The following is a 21557-nucleotide window of genomic DNA, read 5'->3' as shown; positions in this document are numbered from 1 at the left end:
GGAAGATGGGCACACGCTAAATCAGCATGTCTTGCCACCCTCGTGTGAGACAGATCGCATTGAAAGTTCATTGCACCCGTACTCGGCTTCATCATTTTCCATAACTAAACTCACGTCACACCCGTTCCGCATGCCCAAGATGTGCTCTGCTGTTTGCACCGAATAAAAATCACATCGATATATTTATCAGCTGCAAAAACACAGTGGGCACAGCACTGGCACCTAACAGCAAAGAAAAACATCGAGTTGGTCGTTGGGTAAATACGAGAAACACACATCGACACCGTTTGCCCAGCAAAAGAAACGAACGCAGCAACCAGCGAGATCAGATGTTTCGCAAACAGCAAACTTCAAGTGCTTTCACTGTTTCACCCTACACATCATAAAACGAGCACATCATAAACGGTTGTGCGCGGGCACAAACATACAAACACGCAAACGAGAGAAGGAAAAAAAAACCACATACAACATTATGATAAGATCGCACGAAGGTCATCGAGCGCAAGAATTCTGCGCGATCTTCACAAAAATCCCCCGCAAAACCGGTGCTCTTTCCGGTTACACTAGAGTAAATTAATACAAGTTTGCGTCATCACTATCTTAAATTCTGCAAAAGGACACCCCTTAATTAACGCTTCAGGTCGTGTCCTCCCCTCAAAAAAAAAAATCAAAATGGTTGCAAAAAAAAAGGGAAAAAGATTCAATCCGCACTTAACGCCAAACTAGTTTATGCAGGAGGAGCTCGGTGCGTTTTAAAAATAAACGATCTCTCCACGCTGGGAACGATAAGTTCACGATCAACTCCACCATTTTGATTTTTCATCTCGCCATCTTCCAAACTGCAGACGTTCAGGGGTGGTAACGCTTATCTGTTACGCATCCGCACTTGATTTGTATAATTCTCGATATGTGCTAACCAGTTCTATGCTGTGGGGGAGGGGTGAGAGAGGTTGTGTGAGTGATGATGATGCCATACAGCCCGTGGAGCACACCTATAACAGTTGGCTAAGAACTATCCCCAAGGCGTTTCCAACACACTATCCAATTTTTGGTGGTATTTGGGTTAAGGTGGGGAGTTTTTTTTTCCTCCCTATCCACATTGGAATTTCCATTTGCAGTCTGTGATAGGAAGATAAAAAAAAAATACACAACACACAATATGGGACCCACAATCGTAAGCCACGACGACACGCTGCGACAGCGCCTTTAATGGAAGTGGGCGACAATTATCTTCTGTCCGTTTGGGTTGCTTGTCGTTGGTACAGTTCTTTAATGAAATTCCTTGCACCGCGGTTCACTACCTTTCCGGTGTGGTGTTGGCAAGAGCTACAATTGCTGACTGGGTCACTTTTGCCGTAGCATACCTGTTCGGTTTACTCGCACGGAGGCGCTCAAGCATGGCATCCGTACATGCGGCGTTCGTTGCTTGTCGAAACAGCTGCTCCTTTGGAGAGGAGCTGCCTTCAGCTACAGTGCTTGGCGGTAGGGCAGAAGGTCAACACTAAAGAGTGCACCGCAGCATCGTATCAAAACGGGGAAACCATATACGGCCACATACACACACACACACACACACTGCTTTGCACGAAAAATGCAACTTCCACTTCCACTTTGCTCGCGATCTTCCACCCCGTTGTCCGGGCTAATCCTTTCCCACTGTTCGCCGTGCTGCTTGATCTTGCACGGCGTTAAACTCAATAAAGACTGATCTAACACAATAAAGATTGATCGTGCGATGTCTAGCGAGTTTGCAGAGCGTGCCGCGTTACGCTACAGCACGCGTAAAATGGTTGTGTGGAGTTATGGAGGGTTTTTTTCCTTCTTTCTTCTCCTTTTCCTTCCTTTCGCAAAAACCGAGAAACACACAGGAACCGCACAGCTGAGCAGCGCAGCCGCTCAGCGCACTAACTCTCTAACACACACGCGTTCGGAGCCTGTTGCGTTTTAACTCCATCCACCAGGGCACGACGAATTCAACTGGCCGGCCAGTCCCGCGAATGTGCGTTCGCGACCGCCCGTCGTTCGGGCTGGCCGAAGTTGGCGCTTGCCGTGTGTACCAACACAGCAACAGCTCAGGTCACCATTAAGAACTGGTTTCTAGCGACTCGCGTATACCGCGGCAAAAGGTGGCACGGTGGCTCGCGCTGGAAGCTTGTGCTTGTCTGTGTTTTATCTCCCTGCACACACGCCCCGTATCGCGTTCTGTTCGCTATCCTCCAAGCCTCAGCGGCCGTAGCATAACGATGACTAACGCGTCAAGATACTTGGGTTAATGATTACCTTTTTTTTTGTTTTGTTACCTTAATATCAAGGGTGACCGATAAAATTCGAATTGGCCAAATTTCTTTGTCCGTGCCTCTCGGCGGAATGGAAAAAGTGCATCCCGGATGTGCAGGGCATTGGTTGCGACAAGCGTGTACCAGTTGCGCGCGCTGTGCAGGTGAACGAACTGCGCTAAGGATAGCATATATACTCACCGAAACACCCACCCACCCACGGGACCCCGAGGACGTAAACAATGGAAAGTCACAGGGTGGCTGGGTGCCGTTTTCCGTCTGGTTCCGTCCGGTGGATGCAAACGACCGCTGACGGCACAGTTATTTTTCCACTGTCAAGGACAGCTGACTTGCGCACAGGGGGCGGATAGGTAAATAGTGGGTTTTCGGTCCGTGCGAAAAGAAAAGCGCGCCGGCACAGTGTCTGGTGCAGGGTGCAGTGAAAGAGAGAGCGAGAAAGCGTGGGAAAATCGTAAACCAACCCCACAGAGAACTGTGATACTGTGCAAGATTTACCGGAAACAAGCGAACAGAAGGAATCCGATCCGAGTGGAGGCAAGAATGGAGCACAAATAGCTTGGTGTGGCGATTTGACAACAGATGGCGCCACTAGATTATACTATATTTGTTTACTCGGCCAGTTTTAAGTATCGTCAATGGACATCTGTTCCTCTATCTGTCGTTCGGCTAAAATGTGTACAAATTTCTTACCAAAGAGAAAGGTAATTTAAAGATAATAAACTTGTTGAACTGTAAAAATGAAATCTAGCTAAAAGTTCTTACAGGAAATTGCATTGCAGTTTCACGGATGTTGCTCGAAATCTTTAGCGTTCTCACTTAAAAACGATTGATCATGATTCAAATATTGAGGATTTAGAAGTCTAGTCTTGAGTCTACGCAATGAAATTATGGATAAAGCTGCCCAAACGCTAGGTTTTCTTCGCAGTCGAGAGAATTCTCTGACCCACTTTGCATCTTTCGCTTTACATAAATCATTAGCCATTAGCAGTTTGATGCCACGCCTCGTCTGTTTCGTGCTCAAGTAAGATCGATTCGGTTCAGAAAAAATGTGCGCATCTGATGCCATGCCTTAACATCTTGGAGTAACGTTGTGATTATTCCTAGCTATTCACTAATTATCTGTTCGTCTCGAAGCTGCCCAATATTCTTTTATAAGAAACCTTATTGTGGGAGAGATCGTTTTGACTGACTTCTGGTGTTCAAAAGTTTGAGGTTCGGTTGGGACTCTTAGTGTTAAAATTAGTAATTGTTCCACAATATGCATGTTTCTTTTCTGTTTTCCTCGTCATGTACGTCAAGTCAAGGCATACCAAAATATGTAGGTCAAGCACACACAAAAAGCACTGTGAACATTGGACAGACAAGAATTCAAGAGTTTCCAATATTGGAGTCAATGAAAAGCTCATCTTATTGAACGATTTTTCTGTTTTTTTCGATATTAAGGCTCACAATAGACAACCGCTAAAAGATCCCACCATGTGTACAGCATCTTTTCGTACCCATTTTCTTTAATTTTCCCCAAAGGTGGTTCATGTTCGTGTGATTTTGATGTTTTTTTTATTTGATAAGAATTAATTCATTATATTGCAGTACAGATTGCATTAACTCAAGCTCTGTAAAGATTTAAGCCTATATTAGTATAATTACTCTTACTCGTCTTGGTTGTCAGCAACTGTGAGAAACATTTGCACTTAATTTTCAAAGTATTAGTTCCTATGTATTTCAATTAGTCATTATAGTCATTGGAATTGAACAATTCCCCAAATACATTCAGATAAGATGTCAACATGTGTGATAACCTTGGCGTAGCTGTCTGTTTCGAGTCCATCGCCTTTGCTACTTAATCTATTCATCAAAGCCTTATCGTACGATCAAACTCGCATTTCACATTTCGTATCGGAATGCAGTCCCCTTAATGGGTGTAAAATCAGACGAACGGAACGCCTCTCATGAACCCACTTCAAGCGGCTAATGTTTCATTCAAACCGCTCCAAAGGTACTTGATTTTGCAAATTAACACTCTTCGCCAATGTGGTTTAATCGTTTTAGTAAAACAAAACCACAGCATCGTGCGGGGCGTATCACTTACCACAACTTCCCGTTTTAGTGGCGGGATCCAATTTCGCCTCTCCCCCCCGTGTGTACATTATGCGAGTTCCATTTCAAACCACCCGGTAGCAGCACCTAACCGGGCATAAAGTGAGCGGAAGGCAGAGAAAAATAACGATAGATAAAACGTTATTCGTTCGTCCTGCTCGGTCGCCACTTCACACCGTCCGTCCGTCACAAAGATCGCGACGACGCATCCGCCGGTGAGAAATCGTGTACCGGGAGCTTTCGTCATCGCGCCATGTATAGCTGAAACACAAAGAAATGATACGCATACACCGCCACGCCGTGCTGGAATCGGGCGCAAACACACGATTCTGTCCCCCACCGCCGTGATGACGCACCTTCACCTTCGCGTACGCTTCCCTCCCGAGGGGGGGGGATGTATGGAAAACTCACGAAAAAAAGGAAACTCCCGCGTCTGGCGTCGAGTCACACCGGCAACCAAAACACGGGTCACGCGACAAAGGGTCACGGACGTTTGCTTGTTGCGCTAGTTTTTGCCATCTGGAGGAAGTTTTTTCCCCAGTGCGCAAGCTAGGAAGAGCAGCACGAACTGTGCCGGTTGTTCACCTTTTTCGGCCGGTGTTGGCATGGTGTGCACCAGGCGTGGTATTTGGGGGATGGGATTTTCCCTCCCCCCGAGTCGGAGTATATCGAAATTCCCGCTTTCTTCGGTGCTGTTGGATTGTGCATTTGCGGTAGGTCAGTAACACCGATCGATCATTCGAGTGGGTGGTGGCTTTTGTTTGGACAGTTACCGTTCCGCCACTTACATCACCTCGTCTGTTGGCTATCACGCGACAAATCTGCAACGGGGACACTACCCGATCGGGGAAGTTCCGCTTATTTTGCAATGTTTGCGTTCAGCACACCATCCCGCCATCAGATTTCAATTCCAGCCACACAATGAACTTGTTGGTGGTGCTAATGATAATGCATTTCGTCTGCTTTTTTCGTCCATTTTTTTTTCTCCTTTCAATGCGGAAGGTCGTTGCCTTTACGGTTGGGTGACTTTCGCCACCGTTGCGGGCACAAATGCGGGCGTTGATAATTTCGGCGCTCTGGAGGTCGTTCCACCACACCGTCACGGTGTCGTAGATTAGCTAACCCTGTTGTAATGTGTGCCGTCTTGAGGTAGGTCGGCAAGCGTTTTTGTGTCCGCGTACGGTCGCGAATGACTGCTTCCCGCAGCAACCATTGGTGTGAATGAACCACGCTGATCCACTACCGGTCTGCTTTGAGTGTGGTATATTTATTTGCTTCGGCGGGTGAAGAATGCACCTTGTGCAAATAGCGCCCACCACCCCCCACTCCCCCCACACACGGTTGCTTAGTTCATGTATCGACCCGCCAGCAGCATATGCAGTTTTGTTTGTTTATTAGCGTAGGAAAATATTTATTGTTTGCGATCAATTGTACGCTCAATCAACGCAGCGGGCTAGATGGATGCGGGGGTCGCTGCTCGGAAGCGCGAAAATGTCTATTTTGTTACGGTTTTGATGAATCACTTTCGTTGCAAGTCGTGTGCACGCTTAGTGAAATTATTTACAGCACAATACAAATCCTTTTTCGCTTGTCCACTGCTATAAATCTTCCAGCGCGTATCAGATAACTGTTGAATCATTTGCAAAATGGTCTAAGCGGAATGTGTACTACCGGAACACCCATTTGACTGGTACGCTTCCTGTTTTCATCGTGACTTGTACGTATTTATTGTAGTTTACGAACTTAAAAGAATACTCAAATGTTAGAGTTAGTGATGTGCACAATTATTCAGAATTAAAGAATGATTTAAATTTTTCTAGGGAGTGAGTTAATTCTAATCTCGTTGAACAGTATTTATAACTCTGCGATTTAACTCATTCCCGAAGAAAAAAATCTTTCAAAATAATCAGGATTTTATTCTTCACGGCGACCTTCAGCCTACTATTTAAATTGTGAGATAACTCTTGCGGGAGGTGAGTCGCGACTTAATTGTTCACGGTGAGCAACTCACGATTCAAAACGCGAACTGACTCCCACAAGTGTTAACTCACGATTTAAAACGTGAGTAACAGATCACCGTAAAGACCTTAACCGCAAGTTAACTCACGATTTAAATCATGAGATGAAGACCTCGTTGAAATTATTGAAATCTTGAAGAGTGAGTGTAAGCGTTAAACCTTCATTCTAACTCTTTAACTTGGATTCAAATCCTTAAAATTTATTAAATTTTCCATCTCTAAACAGAACAAAGCTCTTGGATTTGTTAAAAAGGTTAGTATCCAATCAACATAACTTTTCAACAATGACATAACTTCAGGTGTCAGTGAAGTTACACGGCGAAACATTTTGATATAACAATCGCATCATTGTATCAGCTATTAAAATTATCTTACACAAACTATTGCGCAATTCAGTTAACCATTCGAGTATGACTTAGACTCCCTGTCTTTCTATGTGTCGTGAGGCGTTTGTGAGTATTAATAAATAAACTTCTCTACTCAAAATATCTGACAGTTATCGATTTCGATTCGATTGCTTAGAATATCCGGTCAACAACTAGCAACTTGTGATTGAAGGCAGCTTTTTGACGCAAGATATTTTGGACAACTTCGGTATCTGATAACTGATCACTGTTTGTTAACAGAGTCACTAGTAATGTATTTCAGTTGAAACAACTTTGTTACTTCTACGTAAAATGTTGCTTTGGATTCGTTCGTCACGGCTTGAAATCACATATGCCTTTACGAACTTAAATCAACCGAAAGAGGAGCGGCCTATCGGGTGCCTAATGGAATTTAAGACGACTTCCGGTAGAAACGCACCTGCCTCCGAATCGATCTTTATTCTTCTGTATTCTGAAAGCTTCTCATGACTCATCACTCGTAGCCAAAGAAACTCATACCCGCGATCATACGACAAAGAAGCTGTCTAACCTGTTTTAGGAATGGTCATTCGATTTTTCTTGACACGGAGCTGCTATCTCATTATGCAAACTTAATGTTAATTTACTCTATATATTTTATCCGAACCGAAGCGAAGTGATCTTGAGGATTATGTATTTCTTTCTTTTTATGTATGCGATTTCTTCTTTTGGTTTGCAAATTATTAAACGCCCTCAAACCCGATTCTACTTTGTAGGACGATGGGAAAGGTACCAAGAGTCTTCCATAAATTGCGATAAAGTTGTTACACGCTATTTTGCAGCCAAAACTGTTGATATCATTGGCTTTTATTCCTCATTAGTTTCAAGCTCACTGAGTTCTTTTTTTGCATGTCCTTCGCATTTTGAAATGGATAAAGGATCCATGGGACATCTAGTTTTAAAATGTCGTTAAATCTTGTGTTGAAGTGCATTTTTCGTAGCATTTCTAACAGTGAGCAATATCGTCTTGTAGATCGTCATCTTTCAGGTTTATTTGACGTTGTTTCCGATATGGAAACTGGCACAATTCCTTACGTTTCATATTCTCCTTAAAATACACAAGTTTCGATGTGAATGCAGAAATAACTGCTTTAGTTTTTATCATTTATAAAATTAGTTTCATTAACTTTGGAACACAGTTCTGTCAAATTTCTTTTTGAGAAGTTTTTCGGCCAGTAAACTATTTTTAAGTTGTTGATGTTCCATAACTGTATCAAAAATATAAACTAAACCACTAAGGCAAGCTCCTTTAGAAACAACAACTCGGCCGCATGCGTCGAAGTCATACGCTGCGATGTTGTCGAACAATTATATCTAATTTAGTAACACTTTGAAATCTAAGCTGATTTTTTTTTCTTCTGTCAGTTCCAGCGGCACCAACAACGCTAAAAGCCAGCCGGTACATGAGAAACTGTCAATAAAATTGACTATAATCTTCGATACTGTACTGTATGTTTTAAGCTAGCATCATGCCACCGGGCCGCACGAAATTCAATATAAGAAATTACTAAATGAGAATTCTATGACAATATGGTACTGAAAAAGAACTTAAAAAAAAGACTCAATATTTCCCACCGCCCACTGTTGGGTGTTAGGGACCACTTTGGGAATGATTGATTTAGAAGATCATATCCTTGAGGACAGGTTCAGAAGGTATTACAGATGATCTGCATTCTGCATTCCTGGTAAGACGAGTGTTTAGAACTGTCATTAGCGATTTATATTTACTTCTTTACTATCAATATCACTTCACAGCTCATGATGGTGGGTTTCTGGGCAACACAATTAAACAATCTTCATATTCCCCAGTACTGTTCTGTTCTGGCTCCAGAAGAGCGCACAGAAAACGATTAAAAGGTGCAGACATTTCACACTCATTCGACTCACAAGTTCAAACGATCTCAAAAAGTGCTGCATCATTAAAAATGGCGAACTGAGTGCTTGCTTTTCCCAATAAAAAAACATGTGTTAAGTATGTCGATAACCCATTAGCAAAACAGAATTGCTTTACGATCAGCCATAAAATACTCGTCACTCGGGAGGGGAGCATAACAACAACCCTTCCAGAAATGTATTTATGTGTTCTAAATCATATTCGCACTATTGGAATATCACTTTGTCTTACTTAACCATGCCCTTCCTATTGCCATTGGCCAAATGGCGAGGTCATTGTAAAATCACTGCCCAAACACAAAGACAGGATCGTTGAGATATTCCAAGGGCAGGTTAAAAGAACGCTTTCTGCAAGTTGCTGCAGCGCTCGGAATTGTCCAAGGATTTGCGAAAAATCGGGACCACCTCTTTGTGCGAAATCCCTTTGGCTTCCGGATCCGGGTGGGGTCAAAACCGGACATACCATCGACTCCGGGTTCGGTAGCAATATTTCCACCCGAACAGCAGCATACATTGGAATGCGATGTTGCCTTCATTGTTCGCGTTCATGGGCAATGGAACTATAACCGCGCAGGGATAGCCCTGCATCTTGCCCATCAAGTCAAGGTTAGGAAGACGCTCTCGCACATTACATAGCCGCATGTAGACTAGCAAACAACAACAAAAAAGGAATCTAAAACACACGATTCCATGCTCAGGCGCGAACTACAACCGCCATTCATGTACATTCTTCGTGTGGCGAGAGTGAGATAGACAACCGTACGCACGTACACACACACACAGCTGCAATCTGTTGCACTCTGCAAAAGGACTTGTAGCGTAGGTGTGCGTTTGTTTACGCCGCAGCGACGCGCATCCCTTTCGTAGTTGTGTTTGTGGTGAACGTTTCGTTGTCATGGGCAACGGTTGGCAGTGGTGTGCGTATCCTATTACAGCGTTAGCTGGTATGCGCACCAGAAAGGGGACGCCACCTTTATAAACACCACGGAAACAAGTGAAGAAGCACAAAATGCTCACCGTAAACTATCGTCGGCCTTCTGCTACCGTGCGCAACATGACACTCGAAACGATCTGTCCTTTTTATTTTCGCTGGTTCTTCTTCTTCTAACAACGTGATCATCTTCTCGATCGGTTCGCATGCATCCGATAGCCTTCGTGTGCGTGCAGGTCGGAGCGGTCGCTCTGCTATACATGCAGCTGCCAGCTGCCAGTTCAACCGTGTCGGTTTGCATTCGTGTTTGCAGCATAACAACAAGGGAATGTGCGAGTGAGGAGACACACGAGGCAATAAGGAAACCCGTCTCATGGAAAACGTTTGAAGCGTTTTGCTGTAGCATGTGTTTGCTTCGTCTCTTTGTTTGCGATGTGATGATGTAGCACCACCACCACCACCACCACCAGCACACTTTTGATACGTTTTATTCGTTTTTACCCCGTACACTTGCAGCACATGCAGCGCTTGTACACGGGATGCACCAGCTCAGGGACGGTGATAGGCGGTGCATTCGTATGCGCACTCGGAAGGTTCAGGGTTAGAAGGGATATATATATCGCACTTACCTTTAAAACTGACGGGAAAGATTTCCCCGTTAAAGTGTGCAGCTTCCCGTCTTGATTGTTTGCGCTGTATTTGCTACGACTCTGCTCTAGCATCTCTTCTTCGCGAGGAGGGTAAGGATTTATTTTCTATTTCGAACACACACTGTACACTGGACATCTAACATTGATAAAAACACAACACGCACATCCAAACGCACTTATCAACTTAAAGAATTTGACTACACAATTGAAGCTATCTGTCTGCTTTTGCTACAAATTCACTAAACTGTCCATCGTTCCGGGGAGCGGGCGAAGGAGGACATCGAACGATAAGTAAATCACCTTAACGCAACACATCGAAACTATCACAGCAAACACACGAACGGAAAAGCTACAAAGAAACAGGATCGGGGCCTGTGTTACGCTGCCACTCAAGTTCCATCTATCACACACGCGGAATAGCCTTAGCTAAAGAGGCACAACTGCACGATTCCTCACCACGCACGCACTTCCTTCTTCCACCGACCAACCAACCGACGCACCCGCACGGACGAAACATCATGTCATTGTGGGCCAGCAGCGCGGGTATGGATTGGGTTTTATTTTTACAACAGCTACCGAAAATCCACTTGAGAACCCGCGGCGCACAACACTTCACGCGATCGTGCAGGGAGCGGATCGACAAATCACCAAGCCTTGTGCTACGTCCCCGACGCGCGGCACTACACATCTGCACCGTGTTGTGCGTAAACAACAATTACGCTCGCTTCCTTGGCCAACAAACGGCGCTTGTGAATGTTTTGAAACTCGAAGCCACCAGCGTTCATTGTTTATTGCTATCAGTAGCAGGGTTGAAATTTGTATGCGTTACGCTGGGCGGCTGTGTGTGTGTGGTATGTTGCGTAGCAACAGTAAGGAACGGTTTCGGTTGATGTGTGCGTGTGTTGGTACGCTTTATTTGGACCGTGTGGCAGGGTTTCTCCGATGACGTGCAACAGAGCGATACAAACTAATGTTTCAATTCATTTCCCTTTTTATTTAAAATGATTCTACGGTAACTGCTACAGGTGTTGCAAATTTTGTTAAAATGTAAAAACAATACAAATATATTACAATATTCATGTAGAGTTCAATCCTTTTCGTCAGAGCAAATAGTGCCAAAGCACGCAACATAAATTTACTTATTTAAATATTTTTAATGAAAAAAACATTTATGAAAGTAGCATTAGAAAAGAGTTTTTAAATATATTTCTGTTCATTTACGTTGCACGATAAGGGTTGCACTTCTTTCTCGCTTTACCGAAAATAGGTCTGTCAAACACAGTCTTCCGAATATAGGAACAAAAATTAGAATTTTTTTGAAAATTTCACATAAATTTTAGTTAAAGCAATAAAAAGAGAATGCATCGAGATAAGTTAATAATGTATTAAACGAATCTCGAACGAAACGAATTCTCACAAAGATGAAAATTAATAGATGTTTTATACGTTGTTATACCGTAACTTAAACAGTAATACTTTTTCTTTGATATCGTTTTTATCTTTTTTATATTACGGCTTTTTTGAACAAACGCTGTATTGAATACTTTCTTTTCAAATATAGTTTTAATAGTCGTTCTTTTTCGGGATGTACTGTAGGACAGCGTTGTCCGATAGACGTCCCATTGTGATGGTGTCTGTAAAACATCGCACGGAATTACAGGCTATGTTTTTGATACTCTTTCAATTTTACAAATATACCGTTACGTTCTATGTAATTGTTCGGTCCTAATAGCATTCTGTTAGTTATTAAAATGATTTAAGTGAGAAATTAAAACGTAATATCATTTCGTTATAGCAATACAGCCTAGCCGTTCTTTTTAATTAATAAAAAAAAATTGTCGTTTTGCTAAATTTAAAGTTACCTATAATTGATTCAAATTTATGCAACATTTTTACACATTTCTTCAATTTATGAATAAACTGGTGTGTTGCTGGTTATTGAGTAATAAATTAAACAAAGCTCTTTATTTCTTTGTTATACTTGTATTGTACAGTACGTAACATCTTTACACAAACACCTGTGCTTAAAATTATGATATTTTACATGATGTATTGAAGTCAATTAACTGAAACCAAAAACATAATTCATGATGGTAACAATGGTAAATACATAATCATTTAGTTTTTTTTATAACTTCAAAAAATAATTGATATAAGTAATTTACAATTCAAGTACCGTATTTTATAAATTGAATGTAAAACATAAAAAAACGGTGGTAATACGTATTTTACTTAGCAATATCACTAACTAAAATATCATTTTTGGACATCTAATCAATGTTTCTCAAAATTTCAAAACCATGGCCATGGCGCATGGAACACATGGCCATGGAAAATGCGAACAAAGGCTGCTTTCACTATTCGTCGCAAAAAGTGTCACGCTTACAAAAAATAATATTTCCATTAAAATTTTTACTTTTTAGAATTAAAAAAAAAAAACAAGAAAAATACAAAATTAACAATCGTCATAACTGTCAAGCAGTTGTTGATAGTCCACTGGAATATTTAATTTCTTTAAAACGGATTTCTTCAGTATCACGTAGATGCTGCTGCGGTTTCAATGTCCCCATCACATATCCATGTTACCATAAACGGGGCTCTAGTGCGGGTAGCGCCGGGCACGGTACCAGAGGATTAGCGTTCGATATCTGCTCGAATGCACGAGGCTGCATTTGCGCAACGCCGGGTGAATTGTCGCACAGTATCCGTGCCATGCTAGCCTTCCGTATTTCGTTCAACTGCGGTGGCGTGAAAGATCCTGAGGTATTTCCGTTTTCAAAGAAGAACCGGTCGCCTCGTCTTGTGCGAAGGAATTGCTCTATCAGAATGCAGTGATACGTGGGACCTGCATGGGTACCGGGAAGATGACGCTCGAAGAACTCTGCCACGGTTAGATCCACGTCGTCAACGGTGCGATACAGTGAGTTCAGCAGTTGAATATCCTTTAAAAGGGAAAGACGTATACGGCCGGGTTAAATTAGTGCTTAAAGCGATTCAAAGACATTAATTACTCTCGGTCCACGAAGTTCAACGAAATCTTCCCAACGAGTCGCCCGTCCCAATCCGCAGTACTGACGGAAGGCATTGAAGCCCGCTATGCCATGGTCTCGGCTCCTTTGGATGTCCAACGCTTTCAGATCGCTTCCAAAACGGCCGCTGCGGAACAGGAAGTGCCTAATCTCAGGATCAAAGCTCAGATCATTGCGTCCCATCGGTTGTGTGGTCATGCCACGGGTCAGCATTCGATAGCCATCGTTTCGCTCCAGAATCGTCGGATTGAACATATGATCGTTGATGTTGAGCGCACCGGCAAATGCGCGTGATTCCTGCATAAGGCTTATAAAGGAAGTTGCTGCTATTAAAACTCTTCTCAATCTTTGCACTTTAGCCAACGTCCTACCTTAAACTGCCGAGAATCGACGAATGGAAATACCGGAAGGCACCGTTAGCGTTCTCATTCAGCACCGTAGGGTTGACCGATGGGGTGTAATCATTCACGTAGTCACGCGTGCGCACCAACATTCCCCGCTGGCTCATCTGGCCCGGGCCGAGAAAATATGGCAACCATTCGTAGTAAACGATCTGTTGGTACTGCGCAATGTTGATGCGCCGCGCCTCTTGGAACACCTTCTCATCGTTCCACAAGGGCCTTACTTTGCACAGCTGTTGTGCGATACGGTTGTGTTCTCGCAGGAACGCTATTTGGAGGATTGTCAGTTCCGGCGTAATATTGCTGCGTTCGTCACCGGTCAGATAGCACGTGTCGGTGGCACTGCTCAGCGTACAAGCACTGTTCGGCTGTGGATGTCTTGGAGGCCAATCGGTACCGTTGCGATTGTCCACCTTCAACCGACCACCGACAAAGGCGCGCAGCTGCGCATTTTGTTGTCCACTGTTTCCGTACACGACGGACAAATCCAGGAACGAGGTGGCAGCGTTCAGCTGCTGCGCCTGTCGCCCGTTACCACAATTGGCAGGATTGACGTTGCAGGTGTTAAGGGTGCGAATAAGATCGAGACACTGTATCTGACCGGCTGACAGGACTGGGTCGTTCGGTTGTACCGGGATTGGGTAGCACCGTCTGTCAGGATTCTGGACAACTCGTCCATTTTGACAGCAATCCAAACTATCAGAACCTGCAGAACGCAAAGAGACGGTGGTCAGGCGGCGTAAATTTCTATCCTAATGTCCAACACTTACCTCCCGCTCTCAGTCCCATATCGTGCGCCACCAGCTGTCCGAACTGCATGTTCACCAGGGTGGTCTGCGGATCGAGAATGTTCTGCTCGTTGAACATCGTCAAGGAGAGCAATCTAGCACTGGGCAATTCCGCGCCGGTTCGGGAACGGCGTGGTGTGGACACACCGTCTCCATACTCTGCCGCCAGTAACCTACCGTACGGTGTGTTTGCCGCACCCCAGGATGGATTCTGCAGATTATTACAGGTACCGTCGAACGTCCGGTACGGCGAGTTGCCGACACACTGTCCCAAAGCGTTCCGCACTACCATGGTGAACACAAAAACCGTGCGCACCAAAACCCACATCTTGCTGATCGTTTGCCCACTTTCGACAGGATTATGAAGCCTGCATTGGATCGGTACGATCCACGAGGAATCTCTTTTATACTGGATCGTGTTCCGAATGAGACGGGCGTCATTTTTTCTCCAGTGACATTAGCAAACATTCGCAACGTGTGATAGATGTGGTGCGTTGTTACATTTTTCTTTGCGCGGAGCAGTACAATACTCCGTGTTGATCTTCGGGTAAGTTGCACCTTTTCCCTACACAGACCACTCGTTTGTATCGCATGCAATGTGTTCCATTAGCTTGTGTTTTTGAACACTTTTCGACAACAATGATTACATTTGAAGGCTGTACCAGTACCATCTGCCGAATATTGCAAACTTAGACAAACATTTCCCATTAATAAGTACAGACCGATCGTTTGAATCGTATCATATCGCGAGTTAGTGAACAAACAGCAGTAACAAATATCATGGCATGGAGTAATTTACACATTTTGGGCTTGAAGATGTTGAAAAGTTCTGGCTAAGAGCTAAGAGGTTCTGGCAGGTTTAAGGGGTTTGTTCACAAGAGTTAGGCTTTAGCATTAAATATTCAGTTTAATTAACATATCAAACGGATGATTCCATCGTATCAGAATGCCTCCAGTAGATCGCTTGATGCATTTGTAATTGCTCAACTAAAAGTACACTGCTTCAAGCCCTTTGTGTGAATACTACCCTTATCCATGTGCACCGCATCTGCAAGTCGCTATGTTTGAACAGTAGGCATTGGTAGGTACCTTTCCCCTTTATATAGCGTCTTTACCAGGAAAAGATATAGCAAACAAATACACTACTGCGGGTAAGAAAACAAATGATCAATTCATCCCACACCATTGATGTATCATTTTCTGTTGTTTTCTCATCAATGCAGCGCTTTTGAAAATGTTTTTCAAACTATCCGCTTTCAAACACACAGATTCGTTAAAATGATGATTCACAGTTGCGTACTTAGAGATTTAGGAGCAGCAACAATAACTTCGGAACGCAAATAGAAAGACATCCGAAATTGAGCTCTGTTTTGAGCTGGCATAGTTCTAAACATTGCTAGTTTGTTTTCTGTATCAATTTGTAATAATCCAGTCCTAAATATTCTTCAACAGACTTGCACTCCCTGTTACAGATGTCCTGAGGAATGATTGAACTAGCTTTGATAACCTCCAACTATTTTGTGGTTATGTGGCTGATACTCTGCAGTTGTAGTTATTAGATCCTGAATATAGATTCTTGGAGAGATATTGAAACCATGAGAACATACTGCAGAGATGATACACATCTTCGCGATTACTAAAGTCTATTCTGAAATCTCTAGCCAAGATTGGATCCCAACAGTAGAGCATATGAAAAGATCTTAGTGAGGAACACCACTGTACATGATCAATATCAGTAGAGTTCTGAAGTCTATCGCTCAGTCAAATCTTGCATAATGAGGTATCCATTGATTTCCATACGACCCGAAGTTCCTGTCGGACAACTTTCTTGTCCATTAGTCTATTACCGGAGCAAATCCTAAAATACATCAGTTAGAATTCCAATGCTCTTAAAAAAATGATACGCTTTCTGATTGGGTGGTTCGAATGAAGAAAAGGAATGAACAACAAGTTACTGCTTAATGGAGCAAATATGCTAATTCTGTGATGAATGTCACAAGTATACGATTGTTGATAGTAAAAAGACCAGAGCCTAACTCGCCGTTTGCTCAAGATATATTCAACGAATCGTGTGGTAATCGTAGACCAACGCACCAAAAGATAGAGTACTTTGGAAAAAAGACTCAAAACTTGCTCATGTATGAGCCTGTCTGGAGTCCGCAAGCTGGACTGAACCCGCGAACCTAGAAGAACACGAACGAAGCTGGGACAATATAGAACTTTTATATATAATTGAGACATGGACTTTGTTCGGAAACTGACGAAACCCAAGTCAAGGAGGATCTTTGATCCCGTGTGTGTGGAAGGTCGATGGAGGAGCCGCTTCGATGACGAGTTCTATGAGCTGCACCGCGAACTCACTGTCGTACAGCGGCTTAGACTCGTCAGGGTCCGGTGGGGCTGGTCACGTCATGAGAATGACACCGGACGACCCCGTCCGGCCCGTAAAGTCTTCGGGGATCTTATACGATGTTTCACAGGGATGTGCAACAGGGCAAGACCGCGATGCGGTTGTGGCGCCTGCTAAGCAAGTAAGTAGAATCCTCAAACAATGAGCGGAAAATATTTTTAAAATTTATTTCTCCATAATATAGTGCAATGTTAAGGCTTTGTGTCAAACATTTATCTGAAATGAGGATCAAATTTTTTCGGTTATTTCAACCAAAAACGAAGTAATACTACACACGTTGAAATTCTTTTTTTTTTTAAATTTAAGTTAGGAAACTTTATTCACAAAACAACATACAGCTACAGCTAATATAATTTCATTTGTTTTTTTAAATAACACTATTTCGTTTTACCACTACACTAAACGGAGGAGAAGGAGGGCGGGGGTGTAGTAAGGGGAATGAGAATGGTTGCTCGGCAGATGAATCGTTCGGGATGTAGAGTTTGAGTGTTGTGAAATGGGTAATATCTTGGCTTGCTTTTCACTTCTTTACCTCGCTTGAAGTCTGCACGGTCGCGTTTTAACGTAGGATGCTGCTTTGATGCTAAATAATGAGGCACGATAATAATGCGGTGTTGACAAAAAAAAACTCATACAATGAAAAGTGCACGAATGGTGGCCACCCTGAACCGGAGCGCGGGGTTACCGGGAAAAACGAATATGGCAAAACAAAAATACAAACAAAAACCCCAAGCCAACAATGTTTCTTTCTAGTGGGCTTTCCTCCTGCTTACACACTGGCATTCGATTGGTTTGGTATTTGGGGAGGGTGCGAAAATGCGTGACTGTTATGCGTGGGTTTATACGCCGGGGTTCACAGTTCCGGTGAGCCACTGTCCAAGCAAAGTGTGAACATGTGGACACGATATGCGGCATGGTGCTAACTCGGTGCGGGGGTCGGAGGATTAGTGCACAGTATGCGAATGTGTCGATCAGGGATGCGAGTGCAAGGTATGTGTGTGATCAACGACGAGGCGTGCGTGCACTAAAGGGAGGAGGGAGTATTCTTAATTTCGCTTGGTTTTGTTTCGCTACATGCAATATCACTCGAAAAGCGTGCCTTCCCCGTGTGAAGAATTTGTTGGGGGAGTAAGGGAGTAAGAGAGCTGATACAAAACTACAAAAAACATTCGAACAAACCTTATACGCGTTTTGCTTATAAACGTACGATCGCACTGCAAGCTGGTGCTGATCACAGGCGTGCGGTGCGAACGGAAAATTAGCGAGTGTGGAAAAGGAAAAACCATGTGAGGAGAGGTTGGTGCGGGCGGACACACTGCACACGTTGCGCAGCACATTCATCTCAGGCCTACTTCTTGTAGTTGTGGAAATAGTGGAACGAGTTCAAGCTGTTATCGTACGACAGGTCCTTCCACAGCGATAGATCGACCTCCGGGATCTGCGTGCACGGTACCACCTGATTGCTGTGGGAAATTCGCAGGAATGCCTTCGGCTGCATGGACGCGACGTGGTTACCGTTGTCGCAGAACAGCCGGGCCATGGTGGCCTTGCGCAGTTCCGCCAGCTGTTCGCGGGTGAACGCCAGCTCCTTATCGCCCCGCTCGTAGAAGAACCGATCGGCAACGCGCGTGCGGTAGAACTGCTCCGTCAGAATGCACAGGAAGGTGGGCCCGGCAAGGGCACCGTTAACGTGGGCCTCCAGCGAACCACCGACGGTGAGATCGATATCATCAATGCTGGCGTACAGCGACTGCAGTTTCGAAACGTCCTGCGGATACGGAGAGAGAAAAACACTTCGTCAATGCCATCACCCCGCCGAAAGACCCAACCAAGAGTGTATTACCTGTGGCGAAATCAGATCCATCAGATCTTCCCAGGTGGAGGCGCGCTTGAAGCCGCAGAACTCACGGTAATCGTTGTAGCCGGCCAGCCCATGGTCACGGTTGCGCTGGATGTCGATGGCGCGCAGATCACCACCGAACGGACGTCCGCGGCGGAACAGGAAGTGCTTGATCTCGGCGTCGAAGTTCGTGTCGGTGAGTTCCTCCGGCTGGGTGGCGAGACCGCGCGTCAGGAAGTCGTAGTTGTCACCGGCTTCAATGATCGAGGGACGGTTGAACCAATCGCTCAGGCGCAGCGAACCGGTCGGTTTGCGGATCTCCGACACCAAGCTGTTCGCAGGACGATACCAAAGATTAGTGGCGTTGCCTTCGCCCATCACGCGCCAGGGAGTACTTACTCAAGACGGCCCTCAATCTGCGAGTGGAAGTAACGGAAGGCGGCCGTAGCATGCGAGTTCAACACCGAGGGGTCCTGGCTCGGATCGTAGTCGTTGATGTATTCGCCACCCTTCACACGGTAGATCAGCCGGTTCTTGACCATGTTCTCCCAGCCGAGGAAGATTGGCAGCCATTCGTAGTAGTTGATGTGCTGATACTGTGCGACGTTGATGCGGCGCGCCTCCTGGAACAGCAGCTCATCGTCCCAGTGCGGGTTGTACTTCTGCAGCTGGTCGGCGATGCGGTTATGCTCGCGCAGCAGTATGATCTGCATGATCGTCAGCCCCGGGTTCTGATTGACGCGGGAATCGCCGGCCAGATAGCACACCTCATCGCGCGACTCGTTCTCGCACTCGGCAGTCGCGTTCGGGTTGTTCGGTGGCCACTCGTAACCGTCACGTTCGACCACAGCCATGCGGCCCCCGGTAAAGGCACGGATGCCCGCATTCTGCTGGTCGGAGTTACCGTAAACGAGCGACAGATCCAGATAGGAGGTGACGGTCGTCAGCTGTTCGGCGGGCTGGGACGGGTGCGTTGGCGTGCACTGATCCTCCCGATCGGTAAGCGTGCGGACGAAGTTGATGCACTCGGTGTCGGTCTGCGAGTGGGCTGGGTCATGTTCCGGGACAATGATCGGGTAGCAGCTGCTCGGGGCGCGCTCCTTACCAATCAGCTTGCCCTCATCGGTACAGCATCTGGTCGGGTGTTTCTCTGTGAAGATGTAAAACTCCTGCAGTCAGTGAGAACTACTCATCTCCCACCTCGCATCTCGCACTTACTCGACTGGGTACCACCGGCCTGCATGCTCATGTCGTGCGTCATGATCTGTCCCCACTGCATGTTGCCGAGCGTGTACTCCGGATCCGGGATGTCCTGCTCACCGAACGCAACCAGCGACACGACGCGAGCGTTCGGCAGGTCCTGTCCGGTGACGGAAACCGTCGGCAGGGAAATACCGTCACCGTACTTCGGCGTCAACAGGCGGCCGTAGCGACGGTTCGGCGTACCCCAGGTCGGGTTCTGCAGGTTGTTGCACGAACCGTCGAGTGTGCGGTAGCGCGACTTGAGACAGGACGGCGGTGCCGGACACTGCGGTTGCGCTTGCAGCGCACTCAGGAACGGGACGGTGTAGCGCGTTTTGCTGACCAGCGGGCTGTAGAAGTGATCGAGTTTTAAGCACAGCAAACCAAAAGGAAAGGACGGCTACTTACGCGTAGTGTGGAGCGGCAGCATGGCTGTAACTGTGGCCGGCAGTAACGACGTGGGCGGACGGTGCGTACACATGGGATGCTTTCTGCAGCAGCCGCGGCTGTGCGGCCGGTTGATCGTGGTGGACCACACTGTACGAGGTAGCCACATTCACTGCATCGACCTGGCTGAGGGCGATCAACGCTGATGCTACTACGAACAGCATCATCTGTAATAGGGAGGAGCAATGGAAAAAAAACCCATTCAATTAGACCACCTGTAGTTCAATATTGGAAACAATTACATGAACAAGAGTTCGCGCTCCCATAGGGGGTGGTGTGTTCGATTTGCTAAGCTGTGTATTTTCCCATACGAGAGCATACCTCTGACCTCGACATGTCAAAATGATTGGCAACACGCATGGCAAGAACCGCAATTGATTGTTTGCTTTGATCCATTTTACACACTAATCAGCTTGTTGAGCTGCTTCACGGCACTGTTGTGTGTGCCGCCACCTTAAAAGCCTGATTCAAATACTCCACTACATCACGTGCTTTCCCGTACCAATGCGCGAAGCGGTTTTGTGTTTGGCGCATTCTTTCCAAATGGAAATAAATTCATAATTCATCTCTCTACCGGCATTTTTTTTTGTTGCGTTCGGTCGCTACCAGCAACCGGCTAACACCAGCTGCAGCGCAACCACGGTGTGTGACCACAGTCAACTCCCAACGCGTTAGAGGCGCCTGCTACTAACGCTTTTGTGTGTAGTAGTCGGGGGTTTTTTTTTTCTTCTTCCAGCGTTGGCTGGCAGTAGGCGCTGGAAGGCGTTGTTTGTTCGAAGGAGTTCATGTTTATTCAATGTCGACAGCTTTGGGGGCACGCGCACACACAAACACACACACACGTTTGCCAACCGTTTTTTTCGAGTTCGCGTGCGCTTTTATCAATTACCCCCTGTTTGTGAAATATAATTGCTGCTATCCGGTTATGTTCTTAAGGTTAGGAGGTTAGGATTTGCGTGTGTGTGTGTGTGTGTATTTTTATTTCTCGCTAGCAATAGGCAGAATTGTTTTTTTTTTTTGCTATCCGAAAATTTTGCTTTGCAGTGAGGAAACAACTACATGACGATTTTTGAAGTCTGTAATCATTATCTCTTGGGCAATTCTTGGGGA

At 45.2% G+C, this 21557-nt stretch overlaps 2 protein-coding genes across 2 annotated transcripts; both read right to left on the bottom strand.

The window, feature by feature from the left end:
• Positions 1-12872: 12872 nt before the first annotated feature.
• On the bottom strand, positions 12873-14836 carry LOC128718692 (peroxidase-like). Its single transcript, XM_053812312.1, has 4 exons — positions 14491-14836; positions 13691-14426; positions 13302-13626; positions 12873-13232 (listed from the first exon to the last, which is right to left on the bottom strand). Exons 1-4 carry the CDS (start codon positions 14834-14836, stop codon positions 12873-12875), a joined length of 1767 nt encoding a protein of 588 aa, XP_053668287.1.
• A 3430-nt stretch (positions 14837-18266) lies between these two features.
• Positions 18267-20614, bottom strand: LOC128709643 (peroxidase-like). The gene is made up of 5 exons (XM_053804648.1): positions 20409-20614; positions 19977-20350; positions 19158-19908; positions 18762-19089; positions 18267-18686 (listed from the first exon to the last, which is right to left on the bottom strand). Exons 1-5 carry the CDS (start codon positions 20612-20614, stop codon positions 18267-18269), a joined length of 2079 nt encoding a protein of 692 aa, XP_053660623.1.
• Between the last annotated feature and the right edge of the window lie 943 nt (positions 20615-21557).

This window comes from Anopheles marshallii, chromosome 2, assembly GCF_943734725.1.
Source record: "Anopheles marshallii chromosome 2, idAnoMarsDA_429_01, whole genome shotgun sequence".
Lineage (NCBI taxonomy): Eukaryota > Metazoa > Arthropoda > Insecta > Diptera > Culicidae > Anopheles > Anopheles marshallii.
The sequence above is the reverse complement of the archived record's forward strand: the minus strand, read 5'-3'. Positions and strand labels throughout refer to the sequence as shown.